Source organism: Sus scrofa, chromosome 7 (genome assembly GCF_000003025.6).
Source record: "Sus scrofa isolate TJ Tabasco breed Duroc chromosome 7, Sscrofa11.1, whole genome shotgun sequence".
Taxonomy (NCBI): domain Eukaryota; kingdom Metazoa; phylum Chordata; class Mammalia; order Artiodactyla; family Suidae; genus Sus; species Sus scrofa.
In genome coordinates this window covers 120,701,506-120,728,943 of record NC_010449.5, presented here as the reverse complement: position 1 = coordinate 120,728,943, position 27,438 = coordinate 120,701,506, and the positions used below count along the sequence as shown (strand labels likewise).

Genomic DNA, 27,438 nt, shown 5'->3' with positions numbered 1-27,438 from the left:
TTGAACGTAGTGACGGACTTATCCTATTCTTGGTCAGCCTCCTGAAAATTTGTAGTAAACCTCCATGTGATTACAAAATACTGGTTGAGTTCTTTACAAAATTAAACATAGACTTACCATAAGATCCAGCAATTCCACCGCCGGCTAGACACTCGAAACCATTGAAAGCAGGGGCTCAAATAGATACTTGTACACCTGTGCTCGTAGCAGCATTATTCACAAGAGCCAAAAGGGGGAACCACCCAAGTGTCCATTGACGGATGAATGGCCCTCCCATAAAATGAAATATTATTCGCCTCAGAAAGGAGGTTCTGACACGCTACAATGTGAATGGATCTTGAGAACATTACGCTAAGTGACAGTCACAAAAAGACAAACACTGCATGATTCCACCTGTATGAGATACCTAAGGAATCAGATTCCTAGAGACTGAAAGCAGAATGGAGGTTTCCAGGGGCTGGGATTCAGAGTTAATGTTTCGAGGATGTAGAGTTTCTGTTTTCCACAAGGACGTGTTCTGAGGGTGGATGGGGCTGACGGTCAGAAACAACGGGAACGTACTCGATGCCCCTGGAATGTACACTTAAAAATGGCGAAGCTGGTAAACTTTCTGTTGCCGGTATTTTATCACGATAGGAACAACAACAACAAAACAATTGAGGAATGAGCAAGGCAGTGGTTGGCATCCCTAAACACTGGTTTGGATCCAACCTTAGACCCACAGCATCGGCACACCTGCGAGCTGGTTCGAAATGCTAACTATCTGCCCAGAGAGTCGGGATCTTTGGGGGTGGGCTCTGGAAGCCAGGTGAGGAGGGGCTCCTCCTCCATCTCCCACACCAGCCCTCCCCGCCCCCCACCCCACGGCCCTTAACCAACAGCTGCGATGAGCGGGAGAGCCCGGCCCCTGGCCTCAGGTGGGGGCAGACTCTGAGGTACCATGCACCCTGCAGAGCTCCCCCCGCCCCCCGCCTGCCGCCACCACCCCGAGGGGATGCAGTCCCACCTAGTTGGGCCTCTTTCCCTTCCCTGCCCTGTTTCTCCCTCTGCTATACTGGTTTTTCCTGGGAGCATGGCTCTGGGGGAGCCCACCTGACATACATAGCAACCAGCTCGTTGATATTTGCACCATGGGGCTGTAGGGTCTCTCATTGTGTGCGTTAAACACTATTGCCTAGTATCTGCCAGTGCACTTTTATAGGCGTTATTTTTTTCTTTCTTTTTTGGCAGCCCCTTCGGCATGTGGAACTCCCAGGCCAGGGATGGGATCCAAGCTGCTGCAGTGACCTAGGATGCAGCTGCGGCAACGCTGGATCCTTTAACCCACCCTCTGGGCCGGGGATTGAACCTGCGTCCCAGGGCTCCAGAGACGCCACCAATCCAATGGCACTACAGCTGGAACTCCTCATACATGGGTTTTTTATCTTTCCCAAACACCTCGATTCTTTCAACCAAGGGAGTGACACACTAGTGGGACCATTTGCAATGTCACCTGCTGCCCTCATCCCTGCACACTTTAGTGGGTGTGATGGGTCAATAGGTGTGTCAACTCAGCTGCCCAGACCCCTGGTAAAATGTGATTTCTGGGTGTGTCTGTGAGCAGGTTTCCGGAAGAGCATTTGAATCAGTGGACTGGGTAAAGAAATTGACCTTGGAAGGGATAAATGAGGAGCTTGGGAATAACAGATACACACTCCGGCACATAACACATAGACAACAAGGTCCACTGCATAGGACAGGGAATCATCGTCAGTATCTTATAACAGCCTGTCATGGAAGAGAATCTGAAGACGAACAGATCCGTATGTATGTGTAACTGAATGGCTTTGTTGTATACCTGAAACTAACATGACCTTGTCAATCTACCATATTAAAAAAAAGAAAAGAAAAAAAAGAGTTCCCATCGTGGCTCAATGGAAAGGAATCTGCCTAGTATCCATGAGGACGCAGGTTCAATCCCTGGCCTTACTTAGTGGGTTAAGGATCTGGAGTTGCCGCGAGCTGTGGTGTAGGTCAAAGATGCGGCTCAGATCCCCTGTTGCTGTGGCTGGGGTGTAGGCTGGCAGCTACAGCTTCGATTTGACACCTAGCCTGGGAACCTCCATATGCCGTGGGTGCAGCCCTAAAAAAAGACAAAAGACGAAAAAGAAAAAAGAAGTTGGTCTTTGCAGTGCAGGTGGGCACCGCCCTAGCCGCGGAGGGCCTGATAGAAACAGAAGTGGGGGAAGGGCCAGTTCATTCTCTCTTCTTGAGCTGGGACATCGCTCTTTGCCCTTGGCCATGGGTGCTCCTGACTCAGACTGGGACTGACTCCTCCCGGGGCTTATCAGCCTCTGGTTCTCTGGCCTTTGGGCTGGGATAAGTGACACTTGGCTCTCCTGGCTTGAAGCTTGTAGGTGGCAGATCACCACCAGGACTTTTGAGCCTGCCCTATAACAAATCTCCTCTCACTGCTCTCTCTCTATGTCTCCTGGTTCCTTTTCTCCCGAGAGCCCTGACTCACCTCGCCTCCTCCTGGAGGCCCGTACTGTTAGCCGGGCTTGAAGCGCAGCCCTGACACCAGATCCTGCCTCTCCCGGGGGGCCTGCTTGGTCAGTGCCCTCTGGAGCCAAGGCCTCTTCACCTGGCAGATTTGTGTGAAGGGCAAGCAGTGACATCTGGGGTCCTCTGGGGTTCCCTACTGCCCCAAGCGGCCCCCACGTCCCTATCCACACCGCCGTGTGTTGTGCAGCGGTGCCGAGGCTCCGATAGGTTAAGGAATGCGAATGGTAAAATCAGTCAAAATCTCCGCACAGCTTAGTGGAGGATCGAGAGAGAAACTCCAGGCTCAAGAGTGACAAGGACGCCAGCTCCGCTCCCGGGGCCCCACAGGGCCACTAGGCACTTCCTGAGCACCTCCCATGGGTGGCCTCGGGGCTTCCTCTGGGGGTGCTCCTGGGCTCTGCCTCCTTTACCTTCGAGACCCATCCTGCTGTCTGTCCTTCTTCCCTGCCTGTTGCTGGACGGCGTTCTACTGCTCGGGTGGACTGGCCATTTCTCAGTTTTGTCGTGGACGGACATCTGGGCCGTACCCAGTTTCAAGCCATCATGAAGGTGCTGCCGTGAACAGTCTTGTAGTGAATACATGTTTCTTTTTTGTTGTGTTGTGTGTTTTTTTTGTTTGTTTTTTGTTTTCTTTTTAGGGCTGCACCAACAGCAGATGGAAGTTCCCAGGCTAGGGGTTGAATCGGATCTACAGCTACCAGCCGACACCACAGCCACAGCAAGACCAGATCCAAGACACATCTGCGACCTACACCATAGCTCACGGCAACACCAGATCCTTAACCCACTGAGAGAGGCCAGGAATCAAACCCACACACTCACGGATACTAGTCGGTTCTTACCCCACTGAGCCACAGCGGGACCTCCAAACTCATGTATTTATGTCTGTCTTCACACGCATGCACACACACACACAATTTACATGTGTGCACACACTTGCACATGCATATCCAGGAATGCAATTCCGCTTTAGCCCATAATCTCAGTCTAACTGAAATGCTTCTAACAACTCACACTCTGCCAGCACCATGCGTGAGTTCCAGGGGCGCCAGGCCTTGGCCAGCATTTGCATTTCCACTTAGATAAGGTCTAAAATAAGCAAAGCTAATCTAGGGTGGGAAGTCCCGTAGTGATTGCCTTTGGGGGCAGTGACGGGAGGGGGCGCTTGGGATGCTCCGGGGCTGGGGTGTTCTGTCTCGTGATTGGGGTCCACGGGTAGTAGACTCACAGCCTGTGCCCTTCTCTGTGCCCTATGGCGAACTTCAATTTAAAAGCTTGTGAAAAAAAGTAAAACAATCCAGGGGCACAGGTGCCGTTACTGTCCCTCTGGTACAGAGGAAGATGCTGAAGGTCAAGGTCATGACCTGGCGTGGGGCTCACGGTCAGGGTCAATGTATGTGAAGTCCCTTTCCCACACCTGTTCAGTCACTGAGCTCTGCTTCCACGGTATTTCTCGAATTGATCACCAGTTTCTGTTTGTGTTACTCCTCAGGCTGGATTGTGTCACCTTCAAATTACATGTGAACTTGGCCCTGAATTCCAGCCCAGGTGGGATCATTTTGATCCCTCATTCTGCGCTCTCCCAGGCTCCCTCCTGACCTGGGCTCACAGGTTGGATAAACATACCTGTACACGCCCACACAGACTCTGATACAAACAGCCCCGGACAAGTTGGCTCTATCTAGGAAGGGGCAGCCAGGCCCCGCTACACCCAAGGAGAGCCGTGGGCTCAGCGATCTGTGCTGGTCTGTGTTCAACACCCCCTCTTCAGGGCCCTGCCAGCCTGCCTCCGCCCCAATTATCCACAAGCATGCTGCCTGGCAAACAGTGCCCCACTGGACAAATATTGATTCCACACCTTCTAAAGGAAGGCCCTGGCGGGGTACGGAGCTGGCTTGAACTTGGCTCCTATAGAGCTGACAGGAGCACGTGGTTTGGATTATAGATGGACTATGGAGCCAGACAGACTCCCCCTAGTTCAAACCCTGCCTGGCTCTGCCACTCAAAAGCTGTGTGACTCTGCCCAAGTTACTCAGTCTCTCTGAGCCTCTGTTTCCTCATCTGTTAATAACAGTGCCCCCTAGGGGTGTGGTGAGGATTAAGGGAGTTGATAGTAAACTCTTCCAACAGCGAATGAGATTTTGAGCTTTGGCTGGCATTACCTCTGGACCATCTTGGGTTCTTCGTTTCTCTTTTTCCCTGGTTCCCCCAGGGTCAAGCCGTGCTCATGTCAGCCTTGGCCTGGCTGAGCAAGACCCCGTTTGCATAGCCTACGGTGGAAGCAGGGACCGCTGGTCCAGGATAGGTGCTTACTTGGTGAGACCAAGATTGATACTGGCAGCTGTCAGTGTGGGTTTGGGAGCTGAGCGGGCACTGATCCTGTCCTCAAAGCCCATACAGTGGGACTGGGGACAGAAACGTGTTTCGTGCGGCGGGAGGTGAGCAGCACGAAGGAGGGACAGGCTACCTTCCAGTAGCAATGTGACATAAAATTAAATTAATGGGAGGCTGAAAGGCATTGCCTCCAAATAGCGACTTTTAAATTCCTGCCCAGTGATGCCCAGCGTAAGGCACTGCGTCCACACATCAGGTTCTGTAGTCGTCACAAGCCGTCATGGTGAACATAGCACAGCGATGCGGGAAGCGTGCAGGAGATGCCATTTGATGGGTGGCTTGATGCAGCAGTTCTGCTCAGGCCGGGCGAGAAAGGGGGCCCACGGGGCTGGCAGGGCTGGGTTGCCAAATGAAGGGACCATAGGGCATTCGTTTTCTTTTTCTCCATTTAACCAGTTGTCTCTGTAAAGGTTTTGTGTCTTACACATTTGGAAGCTAACTTATAAAAAAGGGATGTTTTAAGCCTAATCCCTTCGCTCCTGACCCCTGAACATCCGTGGTGTTTTTGAGGGGAGAGACCTGGCTGGGCTGCAGGGGAAGGCAGTTGAGGCTCAGCTGAGCTGGAGGCAGTGACTGGGTTTAGGTGGGCATCTTCCTAGACGCGCATCCTCCAAACCCACGGTGCCACCTCCCAGCTGCTGCCCAGGACAGGCCCTTTCCTCTCTGGCCAAGACCTGGACTGTAAGGTGTGTAGCGGGTTCCTGCCCAGGCTCTGGGAGGCTGAAATGCAAGGAAGGGTGAGGTGGCCACACGTGGTGGCTGTGGATGCAGGGAAGGTGCTGGCCGGCACAGGACACTGCCGGGAAGAGAAACGTCCCAGCTCAGGGGTGCATGCAAGGCCGGCTGAGGCGTGCCTGGCAAGGAGTGGGCAAACCATCCGAGAACCATGGGGTTGGTGAGATCAGGAAGGTGGGGAGGAGGCAGGGGGCCGGGGGGACCAGGGAGCAGTGACTTCCGCCAAGCAGGCCTGAAGAGCTTGCCTGGAAGAGCAGCCCTGACTTCCGGGGCTCCCACTCTGCCCTTGGGAGGCAGAGGCTGGCTCTGGGGAGGGAAGGGCACTGTGCGCTGGGGGAAGCAAAGCCCCCTCCTTCCCTTCCTTCTAGAACCTGGGCGCCACCCTGACTCCTGGCCCAGGGCTTGTGTGTGATGCTGGGGCCACCTGCATGCTGCAATCTGGAGGGTCGCCAGCTCTTTAAATGACAGGTCAGTCACACATCCGGGTGTCAGCTTCTGAGCGGCTGGGGCCTCTGTAAGGCCAAGCATCTTTCAAGATGTAGCAGCCTGAAGCAAGTGTTCCAGGCCAGCACAGGCCTGCGCTGACCCCGACGGCCCCGGCAGACCGGCCTGTGTTGCTGTCAGAGAAGAAACAGCCAAGGAAACTGGATTCTGTGCAAACCAGGGCACTGTGTCTTAACAGAGCCAGAGAGGCGCCCGCAAGTTCATTGTGATGGGGGGCGGGGGGGGGGGAGGCAGGAGTACGTGCTTTACAAGCCGTCCTTGGGAGCAGGCCTTCTGTCGTTCCCAGCCCTCCGAGGCCTCCCCAGGAAGCCTCGGTATCAAATGCATAATTTATGAGGATGAGCCTATGCATATTCATGAGCGCATTGCCTTCCAAGGCCAGTTGCTGTCTGTGAAAAATCCTCTGTAATGAATTATTGCATGAAGGAGCCGTGGAAGCCGAGGGCAGGTCTCCAGTCCTTAAAATCACCACAGCCTCTGGAATGTGCTTTGAAGAAAGCGCTCCCATGTGTGCCTGCCTTTGGTCGAGGGTGGAGACGATGCAGAAAATGAAGCCTCCACCCCGGGGAAGCCCCGAGCCTCCGTGCTGCACACATCAGGGAGCACTAGCAGCATTTCGGGGAAACTGAGGCGGGTCCCCAGCCGCAGAGCAACCCTGAACGGCCAGAGGGTAGAACTCAGGACTAAGCCCGCCTAAGCCTCTGATCGCAGACTAGCGAGAATCTCGAAGGCCCTCAGGCTGGTTATCATCCTTTCTGGGCCTCAGTCTTGCCCATCTGTTGACTGGGAGGCCGATCCCTCCTCCCACCAAGTCTAAAACATGCTTTTCACACTCAAGCCCTTTTGAGACGTGAGTGTCGTTCCCAACACCTCCCCCCATCAATGTCTTGGCTGGTTCAGCGTTGGAAGGGCAGGGTCCCCTCTTTCGTAGGGGTCCAGAAGTGTGTGTTCCAATGGGTACATCCTGGGCTCTGATGAGATACAGCAGTGAGCTACCACTGACGAAGCATCTCCTATATCCAGGTGCTGTGCCCATCACTGCGTGCATGCGGGGGCCAGCACATAGTAGGGGCTCAGTCTACGTGAGTCTCCCCCGCTTCTCCATCCTAGAAAGCAAGGGCCAGCCTGCTCATCACCGTTTGTCTGGTAGCCCCAAAATGCAGATTCAGGAAACCCCTCAAGTCCACATTTTATTCAGGGAGCTACGTGGCATTGGAAGCATTAATTATGCACCGGTTTAATTTGGATTTGGGTGGGGTTAGGGGAGCTTAAAAGTTTTCCCAAACTAGTCACAGCTGCATTAGAAGGTTACTCATGAACCCCAGGACAATGATTCATTTAAGATTCCGTCTGGCATTTCTTGCTTACAAGCAGCTCACATGTGACTCAACCTTGATTTTAGTTATTAAACATGAACCCACACACTTCTTCACCCCAATGAAAGCCATGCTGCACGGGAGCCGATGTGCCCACAAGTGTATACTGTGTGTGTGTGTGTGTGTGCGCGCGCGCATGTGTGTGCTCATCCAGGTCATCCAGGAGGGTCCCAGGATGTGTGACATGAGGTTCTGCAGGGCTGGCTTCGTGGATGTGTGACCTGTGCTGTCACACAGGGAAGCCCTGGCCTCTGTTTAATGTTCTGTTTGAAATTCTTCGTAATTCTGGAACGGGGGCCTGCGTGTTCATTTTGCCCTGCGAATTGTGTAGTCTGGGGGGGGGGGTGTGTGCGTGTCTGAACGTCGGCGTGGGCAGTGGCACCCATACGTCCCCGGGAGTGTGGGTGTGAGTCCCTCCAGATGGGGATGCAGGCGTGTGTGAGGACGTGTTGGGAGGGGGGCTGGAGAAAGTGGATGTGAGTGCCAGAGGGTGCCTGAGACAGCGGCCCCCCACCGCCGACCTCTCAGGAAGCCCCCAAATGCAGATTCCACAGGCTGGGGTGTGGCTCGGGAACGCACAATTTTAGCGAGCCCCTCTCTCAAGAGTTTGAGCACCACTGGCCGTAGGTTTAAGGCACTGAAAGTCAAGGCCGTGACCTTTCTTTAAGGATGCGCTTAGAACCTCCTGCAGCTCAAAGCCATCTCACCACCCACTCCATCATCTGACTTCAGGTTCTCAGAGGACCCGCTGCCCCCCAGGATCTGAGGCTGCTAACCTCGGGGGCCAGCGGCCTCCCTCAGCTTCCCGGGCCCTACGCCAGGCGGTGACTCACAGCAGAACAGGACAGAGTGGCCTTGACAGCCAGCCCTCCCCGCCCACTTCTCTGCATCAGCAGGGCAGGGCCAGGGCTGCCACTGCTGTGACTTCTCTGATTTATCACTGCGGGTGGCACAGTGGGGCCTGCTGCCCAGTGCCCGCCCTTGCCTGTGTGCCTGGCTTGACCTCCCCACACCGAGACTCACCCTAAATCACAAGGGACTCGTCTCTTGGTCAGCCAGCAGCCCCACCCCCGATGCCATCAGAGGGTGCCACCTCCAGAAGCACAGGGGGAGGTCCCCGTTGTGCCCTCCTGGAGCCTAGCAGGCACTGAACCTCAGATTGCTGGCACCTGCTGACCTCGCCCAGAACACCTCCATCCCCAGGCTCCAGGTACCAGAGTCAGGATGCTGTCCCCTCGCTCAGCACATCACCACTGGGCAGTTACTTGAGCTCCTGAAGCTCGGTTTCCTCATCTGTGAATCAGCCCTTCCCTGTGCTGGCCTTTGGCCCCGGGCCTGGCTTCAGCCTCCGGCCGCCCTCAGGCCCCTGCTTGGCCACCGGACACACAGCTCAGTTTCCCCATCCCTGCCCCATGGGGGCTCGGGAATGGAACTACTTGCCAGCATCAGTGTGAATTCAACTTAGAGTTCTGTGAGCTCGGGGGCGGGGGGAACCAAGGGGCCCGCAGGAGGGGGAAGAGGCCAGCCCAGAGCCACACGGCCAGCCTGCAGCTGTGCCCGCCACACACTGGGTGCTTTCTTCCATAGCTCTCTTCCGGAGCCCCTGCAAGGATGGTGAGAGGCGGGAAGGGAGGTCATAGACCAGGCGATGAGGGCTCAGAGGGGTTAGGAGTCTTGTCTAAGGACACACAGCCTGTGAGACCAGACCTGAGGCCTGAGGCCTTCACCTCACCTCTCCGGAGAGCATCCGCGCAGCCCCGAGCTCCTCTGGGCCTCTGGGTCCCTCTGCCACCCGAGGCTGTGTGAGCACCCCCCTCAGCTCCCCAACACAGCCCAGGTGGCTGGGAGCCCGGTGCCAACCCTTCTATTATTCATGCCTCTCTTTGTTTGCCAGCCGGGACCCAGACCAGAGGCCCCGGCTTTGCCAGGAAAGATAAGGTGCCAACAGCTGGCGTGCCCTCTTCTGCGCTGCGCTCCATCTCAATTTCCCGAAAGAACACGAAGGCTTCTTGTTCCCAGCCCAGTGCGGGGGCCGGACCTTCCTCTCGTGAAAGGCAGGATTACAGGGCTAGAGTTACGGGTTTCCCTGCATCCACCTGTTCCCTCTGCAGCGCTGTGTGGGCCAGAGAGCCGGTGCCCGCCTGTGGCGGGGTCTCAGTTGGGGGCAGTGGCGGCTCCCATGTGCCCGGCCTCCTGTGTATGGTGGAGCCCACGCAGAGCTTCTCAAGGTTGGTGCTGCGGGTCCCAAGTTAGAGGGGAGGAAACTGAGGCTCGTCCAGACCACGCGGTCGGGGCTGGCTTTGCCAGGGCTCCCTGCCCTGTGCTGGGTGCCAAGCTGACTCATCTGTCCTTAAAACAAGACTCGGAAGAAGTGAATTCGTGGACGCGAGCCCTGCCTGCCCACACCTCGACGTCTCACTTGGTAGTTGCGTCAATCAGAAATCGAAAGGAGAGAACAAAAACAGAGGCCATGAAAGGGCCCCCCCAGAGGTCAGCCTGCAGCCCCGGCCCGCCCTGTCCTCCTCCTCCTCTGGCACAGGGAGCTGGGCAGTGGGCCTGGGGGAGAGTCCAGCCCAGAGTCCCTGGGTCCAGGGGATGACCTCTGTCTCTGCAGGTCACAAGTGCCACTGTGGGGGGACCCGGGGCCGGAAGGTGGCTCCCCACCCTGGCGGACCCCGCCAAGCCAATGACACCACTGCCAACAAAAGGATTAAGGCGACGTCACAAGAAGCAGCTTGGTGCCAGGAGAAGTTGATGTCCTCGAGGAGGCTGCCAGGCCTCCAGGGACGCCTGGACATGAGCAAAACACGGCAATGTCTTCTGTCCCCCCGCCCCTGGGAAGACACTCACACATCACAACTGCAGCACCACTCATTTTGCACATGGGGAAACTGAGGACCAGAGAGGGGAAGGGGTGGCCCCTGAACCCCCAGGGCCAAGGACGGTCTCAAATAGAGTCGGGGACAGGGGTTGGGGCCCTTGTTGCAGCTCTCTGGCTTTGCATCCCAGCAGCCCTGCACTTGAACCCGCATGCCTCCATGGGCTGGCCGTGGGATGATCCACACCCTCCGAACCTCAGTTTCCCTGTCTGTAAAATAGCACCGAGCTAATAGGGCTGCAGGGAAAAGATAACAGAAAGTGCCAGTTAAAGGCCTTGCAGAGACCTCTCAACCCTAAGTGCTTCGTGAAGGCTGTTGGAGGAACAATGACTCGTGGGGTCAGAGAAATAATGAGACGGTTTGTGGAGCATCTAGTCTGCGCCTGGTACCAGGCACAAAGATGACTCAGACACGGCCGTCGAGACCATCAGCATCAGAGTTCCCGTTATGGCTCAGCAGAAACGAATCTGAGGAGCATCCATGAGGACGCAGGTTCTATCCTTGGCCTCGCTCAGCGGGTTAAGGATCTGGTGTCGTGCAGGTCGCAGATGCGGCTTGGATCCCGCGTTGCTGTGGCTGTGGCTGTGGCACAGGCTGGCAGCTGCAGCCTGGATTCGACCCCTAGCCTGGGAACTTCCATATGCCGCGGGTGTGGTCCTAAAAAGACAAGGCAAACCCCCAAAGAGACCATCAGCATCTAACAAGAAACGTGGAGTGATGGATGCGCTCAGAGCCCCCTCCCTGCTGGAGAAGGGAAGGTGGGAGGGAAAGAAGGCAACCCGAGGAATAACAAGCCCTCCAGGGAGAGGGACCAGCGCTGGTCAGATCCGAGGGTGGGAAACAGCGTGGAACGTACGGAGAGTTCCCTCTGCTTGGCTGCTTAGGGTGTGAGGGGGTGGGGCTCTGGCAGTGCTGGGCAGGGAGCCAGGTGGCCTGTGGTGTCAGGCCACCTGGGGAAGGTCAGCGTGCGCCAGGCCCTAAGGGCTTGGACTTAACTCTATCAGGGAATTCGCCCTGTAGGGGCTCCCTAGCTGACGTGTCAGGGACCCCCGAGCCACTGGGCTGAGACAAGAGGGGGCCTCTGGAAAAGGGCAGGTGGGGTCAGGGTGCCTCCATGGGGGACAAGGCAGTCAACCGGCAGGACCGCCCAGTGGGGGGGCCACTGCACCCACCCTGTCCCCATCACGGCTGTACTGAGAGGGGCCTTGAGGTCTAGGTGGGGAAACTGAGGCTCGCTGGGGGTGGGGCTGGGGGAGGCACTGGGGGGGGTCAAGGGCCACCTCCCCCCAAGGACCGAGCTCCTTCCACTGCCTGGGCTCGCTCTCCTCTTGCTGCAGTGTTTCCTCCATTATCCGGACATTTGGGGATTTATTCCCTAACTCACTAATGAGAAATTGCTCTTTCAAAATGTGAATTTTTTAAATGCATTTAAATTTTTTTTTTTTAATTTTTTGGCCGCATGTGGAATTTCCCAGACCAGGGGTGAAACCCACGCCACAGCAGTGACCAGGGCCACAGCAGTAACAAGGCCAGGTCCTTTAACTACTAGACCATCAGAAAACTCCATAAGGCCTATTTTTAAAAAACAGCAGCCGATTCTTCCTGGAGTCAGCCCCCCCTTCCTTCACCCCCTCCCCTCCCCAAGCCCCCTTTTCTCAGGGCCTTAAATCACTTTCTTAAAGGGGCCGGGAGACCAGGGGGAGATAACTGCCCTTTGACATGCTGCCTTTCACCAGCCAAAAAGGTTCCGCTCTGGAGGCCCAGAGGGGCAGCCAGGAGGCGCTGGGCCCTGAGGCAGGTGGCGCTTCCCTGGGAAAATGCCCCTGCCCCTCGTGTCTGCGCCCAGCACCCGGGGGACCGGGACGCTTTGCGGCTGCTGCAGGCCTGACCTCTGAGTCCCGATCCTCTCCAGCTCCAGCCGCAGGGCTCAGGGACGTGCTGGGAGTGAGCGTCCCGACCAGCTCAGCCCTCAGTCCTGTGAGCCTGGAAGAGGCAGATATGTCATCACGGGGGGGGGGGGGGATGAAGGTGCTTTAGTGACCAATAAGGAGCCCTACTGAGGTTTTACTTGTACTAAAAAAATTACCTGTCGATCTGAAATTCAAATTGGGCCTGACGCCCATGATCGACTTGGCTGCCCCAGTGTTGCTCCCAGGAGTTCTGAGGAATAATAACGTGTGACCCCACATGTGTCCTGGGGGAGGCCAGTGACAAGGACTTGGAACTTGGAGTGTTTTTCTGGGCACATAAGAAGTGCCTCTCCTGGGGGTCGTGCTGTCTGCATTGTCTCCAGGCAGAGGGTTGGGAGCTCCCAGCTTGTTTGAACTGAGTGGCTGGTGGCATTTGAAACTTCAGAGTGCCCCTGGAGCAGCTCCATCTGGGACGCTGTGAGCACGGGCTGGCAAGAGGCCTTGGGTTTGACACCCTTATCTTCCGGACGCTGAGCATCACTGGAAATTAACATCCCTGCTTGCTCGGAAAACCCAAGGGAGGTCTGATCCCTCCTTTGCTCCACATCCTTCCATGGCTCCCATCTCCCTGAGGCTCAAAGCCAAGGGTCCCCCCTGGACAGTAAAAGGCCCTTCTCGAGCTTCCCCCGCCCTTCTCACTGGGCTCATCTCGCCCCACTCCCCCATCGCTCTGCAACAAACTGAGCTTGCTGGTCTTCTTTGAAAAGAGCAGGCACCGCCGCCCCACCTCAGGGCCTGTGCCCCTGCTGCTGCTTCTGCCAGGAACTCCCTCAACTCAGATATGCCCCTTCAAGGCCCTCGGGTTCTTCTCAACTATCACATTCTTCAAAGGACCCTCTCCGGCCTCTCTCCAAAGCACTGCTCTCTCTTCTCCGATTCACCACCCTCCCTCCTGGTCACCCTCATCCCCACTGGACATCCTTTGGTGATTTATACTGCTCATTGTCTGTATATTCCAGGGTCAGCCCTGTGTGAATAGGGACCACACTTTTTTTTTTTTTTACAGCTGATCAATAAATGTTTGTTGAATGACTCATTGACCCAAATGTTGCTGCTGCTGCCTCTGCTTCTGTGCCAGGTCATGCAGGACCTTCCATGCATCAGACCTCACTTCAAATCTTGCTTTCTAATAGGAAGACCCCATTTCAAGGTTGTCTCCAGGACCCTGGAGGCTCAGCTCCTCCCAGGCCCTGGATGGCCCTGTTTTCCTGAGCCCCTGAGCCATTCATGCTGCATCTGATACGCAGGACCCTTCCTCCCTTGGCACCTCCCACTCATCCCTTAAGACCCAGCTCAGGGTCACCTCCTCCAGAAAGCCTCCCCTGTCTCTTCCTCATAACTTGAGTCACAGCCCAGAGCTTCCTCGGGACCAGGCTTCAGGGAAGGTCCTGGGTGACCTGGCATAGGAGTGGAGGTAACAGCAACATTCAGTCAGTCATTCAACAAACATTTACTGATCAGCTGCAGACAAGGAAGGCATGGTCCCTGCCAGCACAGGGTGTACAGATAATGAACAAAAGAAAGCTAGACTTCAGCAGAAACCCTACCCTGCTTCCTTCCCTCCTCACGCCTTCTCCTGAGAGCCTCTCCCAATAAGCCACATACAGACGCTCAAAGCTCTGCTTCTATCACATAGACCCCCCCACCCCCGACCCTGCCCTTGACCGCAGGTGCTAGTTCATTCATGCTTATCACCTATAAGGTAACGAGGAGACAAAGGCCCAGAGAGATTATGTGTCCAGCAGAGACCACACAGCACCAAGTGGCAGAGCTGATTCCCCAGCCACACCCCTGTCCCTGTTCCCACCTGTTGCCCCTAGTGACTGTGGACACAGGTGCAGGATGAGGACAGAAGCCCAGGCTCCCGCCCGCTGCAGCATCCACACCCCACCCACAGGCTGGAAGTGCTCTCAGAGGCAACCTGCCTTCCCCAGATCATGGAATCCAATGAACATCCGGTGCTGGGGCCGGGCAGGAGGGGGCGTCTCTGGAATAGAAGGTGATTGTCCCCTCCGGGAGGGCTAATGAGCCTGCTGTCCCGAAGTGGATTTGTTTTCCAGCCGTGATGAGCTGCCTGCTGCCCTCACCTCCCGCCCGGCTCCTGGCTCAGGTTTCGGCTACACAATCAGCCTGACCATCGGCACCTCCGCCAGGCCCCAGGCTCGCGCCCAACCTCATGGGAGGATGTTTCTGGCCTATTTCCAGAACCCTCTATTGACAGATGCAAGCTTGCAGATCCAGGAAGGACAACGTCACCCCCCTTGGGAGCGGTCAAGGGGAGGAGGCCACATAACTCACGATAAGAAAACCCGCAGGTGCCTCTCCCCAGAAACCCAGATGACAGGCTGGCCTTGTCTGCCCTGCACATGTGGTCCCGACACCTGCCTTGCCTGCATTTCACCGGGCTGTGTAGACACGGCCAGGTCACTTGGGCTGCCAGCTGAGCAGGGCTTCAAAGCTGAAGAAGAAATTACCCAGGGCTGGGCCCCTGCCAGTCACATCCTCTCTCATGGTGTTTGTGCCTTTGTTTGGAACTTGCAGACACCTCCAGATTTCCAGCTTTGTCCGTGTCTGTCCCTCCTTCCCTCCAGCCCCGCAACAAGAGGCTCCGGGCTTGACCTGGAGCTTCAAGCAGCAAGTGTTTGCTGGCAGCCACTCTGGACCCGGATGCTTGAATTTTATCCCACCGAGTCCTCACCACAGCCTGGGAGGTGGGTGCTGTCTTTATCCCATCTTACAGATGAGGAAACTGAGGCATAAGGTCTCAGGGCCAAGAGGTGTTGGCCAATGAGCCCCCGAAAAGGGAACAAACAACAAACGCTAGAGGGGGGGAGAAAAAGCCCCCCTCCTGCACTGTTGGTGGGAATATAAATTGGTACAATCACTGTAGAAAAGAGTATGGAGACACCGCAGAAAACTAAATATACAACTACCATATGACCAGCAATCCCACTGCTGGGCATTTATATGGACAAAACTTTCATTGAAAAAGATATGTGGGAGTTCCTATCATGGCTCAGCAGAAATGAATCTGACTAGCATCCATGAGGACGCAGGTTCGATCCTTGGCCTCGCTCAGTGGGTTAAGGATCCAGAGTTGCCATGAGCTATGGTGTAGATTGCAGACACGGCTCAGATCCCATGTTGCTGTGGCTGTGGCGGAGGCCAGCAGCTACAGCTCCAATTCGACCCCTAGCCTGGGAACCTCCATATGCCTTGGGTGTGGCCCTAAAAAGACGAAAGAAAGAAAGAAAGAAAGAAAGAAAGGAAGGAAGGAAGGAAAGAAAGAGATACATGCATCCCTATGGTCACTGCAGCACTATTCACAATAGCCAAGACCTGGAAACAACCTAAATGTCCACCAACAGAAGAGTGAATTAAGAAGATGTGGTGCATATACACAACGGAATATTACTCAGCCATAATAAAGACAAAGAAGTGCCATTTGCTGCAGCATGAATGGAACTAGAGATTCTCATACTAAGTGAAGTAAGCCAGAAAGAGAAAGACAAATACCATATGATATTACTTACTTGTCGAATCTAAAATTTGAAACAGATGATCCATCTGAAAAAGCAGAGTCATGGCCAAGGAGAGCAGACTTGGGATTCTGGGCCGGCGGGGTGGGGTGGGGGGAGCGGAGGGAGTGGGATGGATGGGCCTTTGGGGGTTTTGGGGGGATGCAGACGGTTAGGTTTGGAAAGGATGGGTAATGATGTCCAATGCTACTGCACAGCGCAGGGAGCTGTGTGAGGGGTCGCTTTGCTCCACAACAGAACTTGAAGAAATGCTGTAAATCAACTCTACTTTAATAATAATAATAATAATAAGGGACTCAATGCCGTTAGTCCATTGAGGGGAACTGAATCTAAGCCACAGTGAGACACCGCTTCACACCCACTAGGATGGCGGGAACCGAAAAGTCACAACGAGCGCCGGGGAGGATGTGGGTGCTCGGAGCCCTGACGTGCTGCTGGTGAGACCGTACATGGTGCTGCCTCTTTGGAATACAGTCCGGCCGTTTTTCAAAAAGTGAAACATGGGGTTGCCATAGGATCCAGCCATTCCACTTTCAGGTACCTAACTACCCAAGAGAGGTGAAAACCTATGTTCACATGGAAACTGGCGATCACAGTGGCGTCTTTCCTAACAGCCAAAAAGTCAAAACAAGCTAGATGTCCGTCAGCTGACGAGCGGATCAGTACGAGCTGGTCTATTTCCATGCCCGTGAGGACCACTTGTCCACACAAAGGGCTGAAGCAGGGTATGGACCACAGCATGAATGCAGCCGAAAAGCTTATCCCGAGTGAAAGCAGCCGGTCACAAAAGGCCAAGTATTGTTCCCTTCCATTCCCGCGGAATGTCCAGAACAGGCACATCCATAGAAGCCGGAGGGCGAGCGGTCATTGCCAAGGGCTGGGGGTTGACAGCCAATGGGTTGGGGGTTGACAGAATTGTTCTAAAACTGACAGCAGTGATGGTTGCATCACTTTATTTTTTGGCTTTTGTAATTTTTTTTTCTATTATAGGGCTGCACCTGCAGCACATGGACATTCCCAGGCTGCGAGGTGAATCAGAGCCACCGCTGCTGGCCTTCGCCACTGCCACAGACACAGCCACAGCAACAACAGGATCCGAGCCGTGTCTGCGACCTACATCACAGCTCACATCAACGGCGGATCCCCGGCCTGAGAGAGGCCAGGGATCAAACCTGCATCTTTATGGACTCTAGTTGGATTCATTTCCCTTGTCCCACAAAGGGAACTCCTGCATAATTTACTTTAAATGGGTGAGTTATATGATATGTAAATTACATCTCGATGAGGGCTGTTACCAAAAAAAACAAAAAAAGTGATGACCCAGGACTCTCCACGGAGTCTACAGCCTGAAGGTCACTGGCTACACTCCCTTGCCTCCCAGTGGGGCTCAGAGGAACCCAAGCACCACTGCCCTGGCCAGCTAGCCCCCAGCTGATGCCACAGGCTTGGGAACCAGGCACACCCCCCCCGCGCCCCACATGCTCTGAGTGACACGCTCTCCTGCTACTCTAAGCTAAGACCGCCCCACAGGACCCTGCAGGTCCAGAGAAACCCCGGCTGTGGCCACTCCTCCCACCAGATGTGCCCTGTGGATGCTGATTGGAGGTGAGTGGGCCCCTCCCAGGCACCCAGGACCCACGGTCTCATGATGGCACAGCTGCTTGTCCTGGTGGCACCTATTTATAGCCTCTTGCCTCCTAGGATGGGGTCCACACTGAGGACCCCAACACATCTTAAAAAGGAAAGAAAGCGAAGAAATTCCATGCGGGCAGAGGGATGGGGTTTTTTCAGGGTTTTCCTGTGCCTGCTTCCGCAGCGCTGGGTGCTGTGACAGTGTGCTGGGTCACAGGACAGACTCCCAGATGTCAGGAAGGAGCACGGGCTGGGGCAGGCACCCAAGATGCCGGTTGGAACTCAATGGTCATTCCTCACCCAGCGGTGCCCAGGCCTATGACATGGGGACAGTGTCACTCACAGAGCTGTGACAAGCATGGGGTAGTGAATACTCTAGGTGGGGGGGTCCACCCAGAGCAGGGGGGAGGGGGCTGCAGCCAGGATGCTGTTCCAGCCCCAGCCACACTCCTTGGGCATGAAGGTGCCAGGAGGACCTGCCAGCAGCAGGGCAGGGGCGCAGTGCAGCCCTGGGCTGTGTCTGCTCGGATCGCGTGCTCACTCCCCCAGCGAGAAGCGGCCCAAAAGGTGTTTTTTCTGCAGCTGCCCCGAGGCTTTGACATGTTTTTCCATCGGAAATAAATGAGGCGGGATTCCTAGAAATGTATTTAAACTTCAGAGGGAGTTATCTAAACATGTCGGCTTAGAAGTTGAAATAGGGGGCCCAGAACTGCGCAAGTGTCTAGGCTCCAACACGGAGCCCAACAACCCTGAACCGCAGTTTCGCCTCTAGCGATTTGGGCAACACCATCGTCTCTTGCAAACATTTCTTTTAAACCAGGTCTGATCTCATTAAACAGAGCAACATGTGTTCAATGCCACGATGCACTGTTAGGCTGTGCATCTCCATTTAGAGTCATTTAGTTACATGATCTGTAAAGGCAGGTGGAAAAGCCTCTTACTAAACCGATGATGCGTTTTACCTAACATCGTGGCATCCAGGAAACGGTGTCGGTATGAGACGGCTCAGGTTAGACTCACCGTCTTTATTTTCCAGCATGTTTCCCTGACCATTTCCTTCTAATCTCATGTCTCACTTTTTTTTAGTCTGTTGATCTCGCTGATTAAACAGACTCATGAACTATCCATCTCAACTTCCTCTTTGGTGCCTTAGCAAAAGGGAATAAATCAGGAGAGCTCTTTGGCAACAAGCAGCTCACGTTTCTCTTCATTATGCTTTTCCTTGCTGGTGTCATGACCACATCTTTCAGAGATTTGTTTTCAGGCTCTTCAACGCACGTGCAAACCCATGGGAGAGAACCCGTTTTGAAAAAAAAAAAAAATCTTGCCCCTGATTTTGGGATTAGCATGTTGGAAAGACTCGTGATCCACATTTCAGATGCTTGCTGACCACAGTACACAAAACACGCTCTGACCATTTCATCATTTTTTTCTTTGGCCCCGGCAGGTGGAAGTTCCCTGGCCAGGGCTCAAACTCGAGCCACAGCAGTGACAATGAGCCACAGCAGTGACGACCCTGAATCCTTAACCACTAGGCCACCAGGGAACCCTGAACATGTCATAATGAAAATGGATTACTTTTTTTTAAATCATTTTGGGAAAGAAGTTAGCGGGGTGGGGGGGCAGGTATCACTGATCTGCTCACGCCCCCTGGCCCTTAGGTGTGCACACATGATTTACTCTGTCAGTGAAATGCTGGGAGTGATAATACTGGTCACTTCTGGGTGGGAACATTTAATTGCCACTGTGACATCTCTGCCTCTTCTTCTTCCATCTGGCCCTCAACGACTGGCCAGAAGCATGGGTGAGTGAAATACACCTTTGTTGCTTTAAGTGGCTGGGATTTGCTTTTTTCACAGTATCCCACGCCCATCCTGAGTAACAGAGTCACGACAAACCAAAGGGGCTGTTTGGAGTTCCCCCTGTGAGACATCCGGTTAAGGGTCTGGCATTGCCGCAGCTGCTGTGTAGGTCACAGCAGCTGCTGTTTAGGTCACAGCTGCAGCTAAGATTTGATCCCAGGGCCAGGAACTTCCCTATGTCATGGTGCAGCTGAAGAAAAGAAAGAAAGAAAGAAAAGAAAGAAAGAAAGAAAGAAAGAAAGAAAGAAAGAAAGAAAGAAAGAAAGAAAGAAAGAAAGAACAGAAACTGGGGCTGCTTTGATCAATGCAAAATTTTGAAATCAACAGCAATGGATGATAATGAATATATATCTTTGGCCCATCACAGCCACCTGTTTCCATATTTTATTTTGACTGCATTGTTTCAAAGAAAAAAAAAAACAGATAAATGGCTGCAAACAACAACAGTTTTCATTGTGATCATGCTCTCTCAAGAATGCTCAGTTAGAAGGAACCCAATACATTAAAAGAAGAACTTGGTGGAGTTCCTGTCATGGCGCAGTGGTTAACGAATCCGACTGGGAACCACGGGGTTTCGGGTTCGATCCCTGGCCTTGCTCAGTGGGTTAACAACCCAGCGTTGCCATGAGCTGTGGTGCAGGTCGCAGATGCAGCTCGGATCCTGTGTTGCTGTAGCTGTGGCTTAGGCCGGTGGCTGCAGCTCCGATTCGACCCCTAGCCTGGGAACCTCCATATGCCACAGGGGCACCCCCGGAAAAGACCAAAAAAAAAGAGAACTTGGTAATTTTTTTGGCTGCGCCCAAGGCATATGGAAATTCCCAAACATAGGCCACAGCAGCAACCTGAGCTGCTGCAGTAACAACGCCAGATTCTTAACCTGCTTCTCCATAAGAGAACTCCCAGAAGTCAGTAACTTATTTCCAGGCTGAATTCCCCACAGCCTCTAAGCTATATTTTGAGTCAGGGGTGTGAAAGCCCCCGAGGGCACTGCAGACACTGGAGCAGGAGGACAGGAGCCCCACAGGTTGGCTCATTTGCTGCTTCGAGGTCCTCAGGCCATGACGAGGGCCCACGCAGAGCTGGGGTCCTGGAACCCTGTGGGCTGTCAGAACACAGGGCACGTGTGCAGAGCTATGTGTTTGCCAGCAGGATACTACAGGGGTGGATGCCAACAAAAAAACCTCTCTGTGACCAGAGAGGGAAGAAGGCTTGTCCTGGGTCACACAGCAATGAGCCCTCAACACACGTCCTGACATCCAGCCTCCTCTGAGCGGGACAGGGGTGTCCAGGTCGGCACCGGTCAGGCTGTTTCTGAGCAAGAGGGGTGGAGGAGGGCACTTCAGGGGTGCAGGTCCCTGGGGGCTATGGAATCCAGGGATGTGTCGGTGGAGGAGGCTGGCTTTGCGCAGGAGGAGACAAGGGAGGAAGCCTGAGTGCAGGTGCCCAGGGGCCTGGGTTTGGGAATCAGGGCAAGTCCCAGCTCATCCCTCTTGCTGTGACCCTGAGCCAGTCTCTCTTTCTCTTGGGCTTCAGTTTTCCCTCCATAACATGAGCATCCACGGGGGGCATGTGGACATGGCTTGGGAACCACGAGGGGCAGCGTCGGGACCAGCCTGGAGCGTCCTATGTCCGCCCCTGACCCCAGCCTCCTGTTCCAGGCTCGATGCTCCTCAGGTTACGCCCTTCCTGCCGTCACTAGCACAGGTACCTGGGGCCCCTAGGGTCACTCCTGAGGACCACTGGCTGCCACCCATACCTCCCCCAAGGTCGTGGTGTCACCTCGGCTTATAGATGAGCCGACTGAGGGTCAGAGAGGCGGCTCTGCCCAAGTCCAGGTGGAGACGGGTCTGCCGGACCCTGGAAATTGACCTCCGTCTACACCTACGTGGTGGGCAGACCGACTCCTGGGGCTTTGCTGGGGCAGCCCCTGCACGTCCCTGAGGCTGAGCCGTCTGTGATCTGGACCTTCCTGAAGGTGGAGGCTGCGCCCGGCCTCAGCCCCTCCCCCTCCCCACCACCTGCCGTCACCGAATCCTCCCACCCCCGCCTCCCGGGGGGGGGGGGCCTCACCCTCTCTGCTCAGAACCATCTCCCCAGCCTGCCCCGGGCCTTCTGGCCTCTCCTGTCCCTACACCCACTCCGCTGAAGCTATCCAGGCACTGCCCTGGCTGGAGGCTTCGCTGTCTCCCTATTGTTCAAGAGATAAAAACAGAACCCAGTTACCTGTGTCTTGGGATGGGGGGGGATCAGCCTTCACCGACAGGTGGGGAGCCACGTAGGGAGATGCTAAGGCCTAGAGGCCATGCCCAGCTCTCCTGGGAGAAGATGCTGCCTCTCCAAGAGCTGGACTTAATAGAGTGTTTGCTTCTATCTCCTCCCAGAGATGCTCCCTACAGACCCAGGCCCTGGGGGCTGTCGCCGTGAAGCAGGGCAGAACCCAGCCCACCAAGCAGATAAGAGTGGAGGCTGCCCTGCTCCACAGAGTAGCCGGGGTCTGGCTTGAGGTCCAGGGGCAGGACCCTAGGGCCCTCCCTGGGCTCTGGGATGCCAGGAACTAAGAGAAAGGGGGTGGCTCACCCCAATGTCAACCACTCTCCCTGGAAAAACCACTTCCCACTATAAAAACAATGTCCCTGCAGCCCCGGGGTGGAGAGGGGTCGGGTAGAAAGTTTTACAGGACAAAGGAGGTCACTCTGCCGGCTGAGTCCTTATCCAGGTCAGGAGTGTCCATCCGTACCACACCCTCCAGGGCAAGGCAAATGTCCACCTGTCACTGAGGCTCAGAGAGGTTAAGTGACTTGCCCAAGGCCACAGAGCCAGGGAGGGCAGAGCAGAGATTCAAACACTGGGCCCTAATGGACCTGCGTCAGGTGCTCCACTGAGAATACAACGGCCTACATTCTAGTGCTTGGAACTGTGAAATCGCTTTGCTGGAACCTTCCCCAAACATGGGGGACCTTACAGCACAGATCTCCTTCGGGGTTTTGCCTAGAGGTCAAAGGCACCACAAGGTCAAAGGCAGAAATAGTAATCCACAGACCCAGGACAGAAGGAGCCCTCCATCCAGGCATGAGCCAGTACTTACAGGCACCGTCTGCAGGCCCAGAGCGGGTGCGGCAAAGTCCCGCTTCACAGACGTGGAAGCGGAGTCTTAGGAAGGAAGTAACCATCTGAGCCTCCAGCTCCCTAAGGGGTAGGGCTGGGCCTGGAAGCCAGGCGACGCAAAGGGAAGCACCTTCGCTGGACGTGGTGCACAGGCTGGCAGTTCTCGGCGCAGGCAATTTCCTGCTATAAATATGATGCTGACTCCCGGTAACCCTAGCCTCCAGGCTCCCCTGCCCAGGCACAGGGCCAGAGATCCCAGAGCAGACCACCTGCCACTGCCCTCCTGCACTGTGGAACTTTCCTGATGCCCTAACAAGGTACCACATATTTTTTTTTTTTTTTTTACAGGCTCCAAATGTCTGGAGACTCTGTGGAACCAGCCGTCCCTGAAATGAGAAGGGCCATGGCTCAGTGGAAAGCCAGAAAGGCCTACAAGACGGCCAGCCTCCCTGTCCCCTGGGTGAGCAGGTGGGACTTCCTGGAGGGGCCCCTGAGCTGAGTTCTGCGCAAACAGGGTCTGGGAGGTTGGGTTCAAAACCCAGTTCCACCAGTGACCCACTGGGTGACTCTGGACGAGTTTGCCTCTCTGAGCATCAGTTTCCTTGTTATACAGCCGAGTTCACGCTGCCGTGCCTCCAGGATTAAATAGTGTGTCCACAGTGGCCAGGACACAGGGCCCAGCAGATGATCTGGTCCCTTCCTTTTCCTTTTTGGTTTTTGCAGCTCATTTACTGGTTGAATAATAAACACAGCAGCTATAACTGCTAACAATAGACAGAGCCTTATTTTCAGGGTATTACATGCTTTCCGTCACTTTATCCCCACTGGGGCTTGAAGAGCGAATGTCCTATCATTGTCCCTATTTAATGGATGAGGAAACTGAGGCACAGCATCCTTAAATTATCTGCCCGAGGTCACACAGGTCGTGGGTAGAGAACTGAGAACTTTCTCCGCTGTCGACACGGGGCCCAGAGATTGGTTCCTGAGAGCAGGTAACTCTTTCCCAGCAGCCTCCTGGGCCCAATCCCTGCCACCCAGTAGGAGGCCAAGAAAGACATGCATTTCAGGCCACACACTGTTAGGAGACCCCCTCCCATAAACACAACGCACGCCCCTGGACCAGGTGCTGTCTTTACCGCTGCCAACCAGGTGTGAGCGCAAGCCCAGCCCATCAGCGACCAAAGAGCGTCACCTGGTATTTGGTAGGCGGGAAGCCAAGGCCAAGCTCCCCTGGAGGTGCCCACCCAGCCAGAGTGGGCAGGACCAGGCGACTGCCCGCCAGCCTCCAACCCAGCTGACCTTCTCCTAAACCCGACAGGGAAGGCTCCGTCTGCACCCAGGCTCCAAGCCCCCCCGCCACGCACACACTGTGCCCATTCCATCACCCCGACAGGCTAAATATTGCCCTGGCCTTCCTGAAATACCCTTCCCCACACGGGTGGTTTTACAAGCTGCTAAAAGCAGGGCCATGTCCCCGGTGGAGGGAGAGAGCTATTCCGGGTCCGTGTCAGGTGTGGGCAGAGCCAGCCAGAAAGGGCCTGTCTGCGCCGCCCCCCCAAGCTGGCTCCTTCGCAGCCACAGTGGACAATTCTGGCAGCCAGCGCCACTGGCACCCAGCAGAAGAGGGTGAGGTCAGGCCAGTTTGTCAGTGGCCCCCTCCCCAACGCACACACTCACACACACACTGTTCCATATCTGACTCGGCCAGGCCCAGGCGCTGGAACTGTCCATCAGACACCACGCAGGGTGGGGCCACACCGCTGTCGCCCAGAACCCACCCCGAGGCGCCAGGACAGCCAGGCATGCCCAAGATTCTCCACGGCGCTGTGTAACAGAGAAGGCGTCCGCGGGCCACAGACATGCGGCAGCTTTGGCGACGAGGCCCGGTCGGAGGGGGCTGTACCGGGATGCACAGGCCCCCAGTGCTTCTGTGCTCCTGCCCGGGGCCCCTCCCTTGTGGTGTCCATGGAAATACCACTGCGCCCTCACCCCACACCTGCAGACACTGTCAGGCGTCATCACAGTCCATCTTGGCCACCTGCGCATTAGGTGCTGTTATCAATATCTCCTTTTCACCTGGGGACGCCGAGGCTCAGCGCCGTTAAGCCACTTGCTTCCAAGGTCACCCAACTTGGAAGTGAAAGAATTGGGATTTGAACCTGGGTTCTTGACTCCAGAGTCCCCCGTGGAGCCCCTGGATCAGGCTGTTTCCAGCCCCGCCCCCCAGGCAGTTTCGGGGTGATTCCACATCGGAGCTTGTTTTCAACTGGACTGAGCTGGAGACCACCAGCCAGGGACACGGGCAACCAGTCCCTGTCGCAGCCCCTTGCCCAGGCAGGGCAGAGGGTGTGCCGGTAGAGGGTGTGCCGGCAGAGCCCAACCTCTGAGCACTCCCCCTCCTGCCTGCGTCCTGGGCCATTTCCAACCTAGAGCATTTGGGGGCCCATGGACAGCCTGCCTTGTGCTCTCAGACCCGAAACTCAGAACTTCCCTGGGGGGAATCTTAGGCCTCTGGGGGGCCCGATGGGAGCTCCCGCTCCCCAACTGCCAGGTAAATGTTCATGCACACTCTTCTCCAAGCAGTTCCGGGGGCTGGCACCCTGAGCCGCCCCACCCCCCACCCCCCGGGGTCCAGCTGCAGCCCAGGCCCCTGCTGCACTTCGGGTCAGCTCTGGACGCCCCGCTGACAGCCAGGAGGGGTTTGTGACCAGCTCAGCTTCCGGATCTAGCCCCATGGGGAAGCTGGGCGGGGGGGAGGGGGGGGAGATGCAAGTGAGCTTTGAAAGTCACGCGCCCCACTCTCCAGGAGCCCAGCCCCCTCCCCCAAACATCAGGCCCGTAGGAAGGGGCACCAGCCCCACAGCTGCCTGCAGCCTGTGGGGGCCCTGTGCCCTCGATGACCAGAGGCCTTGGCTCTGCAACCAGAGCTACGGTGGGTAAATATAGCGCTGCCACTCACCGGCCGAGGGGCCCTCGCCGTCCGACATGGTGCAGGAGATGGGCGGGCAGCTGGCCACAGCCTGCAGGGACGCTCAGAGCCCTCAGCGGCTGTCACCCACCTGGTGGGGCTTGCAGCGGCTGGCCCTGCTCTGCGTCCAGTCCCCAGGCGGCGTCCCGCCCCGGCAGCCCCAGCCAACACCCCCCCCCCGCCCCTTCCCCGACGCTGGGCCGGGCAGATAAGAAGGCGCTCCAGGGCTGGGAGCCGGCGGGATTGGTGGATAAATCTGGGCACTGCCCTCCCCTGCCCCGGCCTCTCCCGGCAGCCTGAGAATGCAGCCTGAGAAACGGCTGCAGCCCTGGTCAGTATGCGAGACCCCCGCCCCAGCGGAGGGCCCCGAATGCCTGCAAGCTCTTCTACCCAGTGAGGGGCAGTTATGGGCGTCAGAGGAGAGTGACAGGGATGTCACCCAAGGGGCATGTGCTGGGTGCCAGAGCTGTGCCCAGAGCTGCCACACTTGTCATCATGCTCAGCTCTCCAGGGCAGCCACCCCTATCATCTCCATGTCACAGAGGGGGTTAAGTGACCCACCCAAGGCCACTTGACCAGTTAGACGCATGACGGGAGCTGGGATCCGGAGCCAGGCTATCTGTCTCCAAGGCGACCGGAAGCTGCGCCCCTTGCCTTTGATTGATGGGCAGATGAGAGTCCATATTTAGGAGTGCCTCTTGGGTTCCAAGCACTCTGCCTGTACCGTGGTGGCTTTGGGTTGAGGGGCGGGGATGGAGATGGAGCCATGGGGGGGCCATGTGACTCTGACACAGAGTGGGTGCTCAGGAAACATGGATCGAGAGAACACACCTCTGTAAGCCCTTAGTAAGCACTCCCTGCCTGCTTGCCTAAGAGCTAACTTGGTCCCTTTCCTGGGTCCCCACAAAGGCCTGGACCAGAGACCTGGACAATTTGAAGTAGAGGCTCCGAGCTGAGGTCCCAGGGCTGGGAGCCAGGGGCTCCTCCAGGTCTACCTGGCTCTGTGTGCAGAGAAGAGAAGGCTGGTATCAACCTTAGAGAGATACTGGAGGGCTTCCTGGAGGAGCTGGTGTTTGAGTTACATCTTTGACAGATAAGAATGTCTTTTCTGGGGAAGTGGAGTCACTCCAGGAAGAGGCCAGCAGGTGCCAAGTTAAGAGGTGGGAAAGCTCGACTGGACAGTGACCAGGGTCCCTGGCAGGGGCTGGACGTGGAGTGACCCCAAGGAAAGAAGACAGCTGGTGCCTGTGGAAGAGGAGGCATCCCAGGCTGGGGAAGCCAGGAGAGGCTTCCTGAGGGAGGAGGCAGATGCTCATGCTGAAGCACCCATGAGCCTCAATAAAACAAGAAGGGGAATGGCCCTGCAATGCATCCAGCCGCTCTTCCATGGCAGTGGGGCGTTTCCCACCTCGGAGACCTGGGGCGGAAGGCAAGAGGGGCCCCTTCCAGAGACGGGGTTGGGGAAGGGCTATAGAGTCCACCAGCTGTTCAGAGAGAACAGCGAAGGAATTCAATCCCTGGGAGATGGCTCCAGCCTCTTGGCCTCTGCCCGTGTTCTTCCCTTGGTCAGGAATTCCCTGACCTCCTCCCGGATCTCCTCCTCGGGGAAGCATGTCTGATGCCCCCGAAGGAGGTCAGACCCCTGCATGCCACTTTGCAAACTCTGACCTTACTGTGGGCAGTGTCTGGTCCTGGCCGTGTCTACCCCTTGATTGGCTCTTGCTGTTCTGAATGGTAATGAGCTTACTGTCCCTGGAGGTATGTAAGCAGGGCTGGCCAGCCACGGACAGAGGACACAGTGGAGAGTTCAAGCAGCAGATGGCAATTAGATTAAATGGTTTGGGGTCCCTCTAGAGTGACCACCTGTTCACCGTTTTCCTGGGCCTTTCCCTGTTTGGGCCCTGAAAGTCCTCGTGTGTCTTGGGGACCC

General features: G+C 55.9%; 1 protein-coding gene across 3 annotated transcripts in view; it reads right to left on the bottom strand.

Annotated features, from left to right (window-relative positions):
• Positions 1–25,662, bottom strand: part of EML1 (echinoderm microtubule associated protein like 1) — a 187,511-nt gene extending 161,849 nt beyond the window's left edge. For 2 of the 3 annotated variants that reach the window (XM_021099696.1, XM_021099697.1), the window contains exon 1: positions 25,500–25,662. In XM_021099696.1, coding sequence (XP_020955355.1) covers positions 25,500–25,527 — 28 coding nt within the window. In that variant the 5' untranslated portion in view covers positions 25,528–25,662. The remainder of the gene's footprint in view (positions 1–25,499) is intronic. The other variant, XM_021099698.1, reaches the window with a different exon arrangement.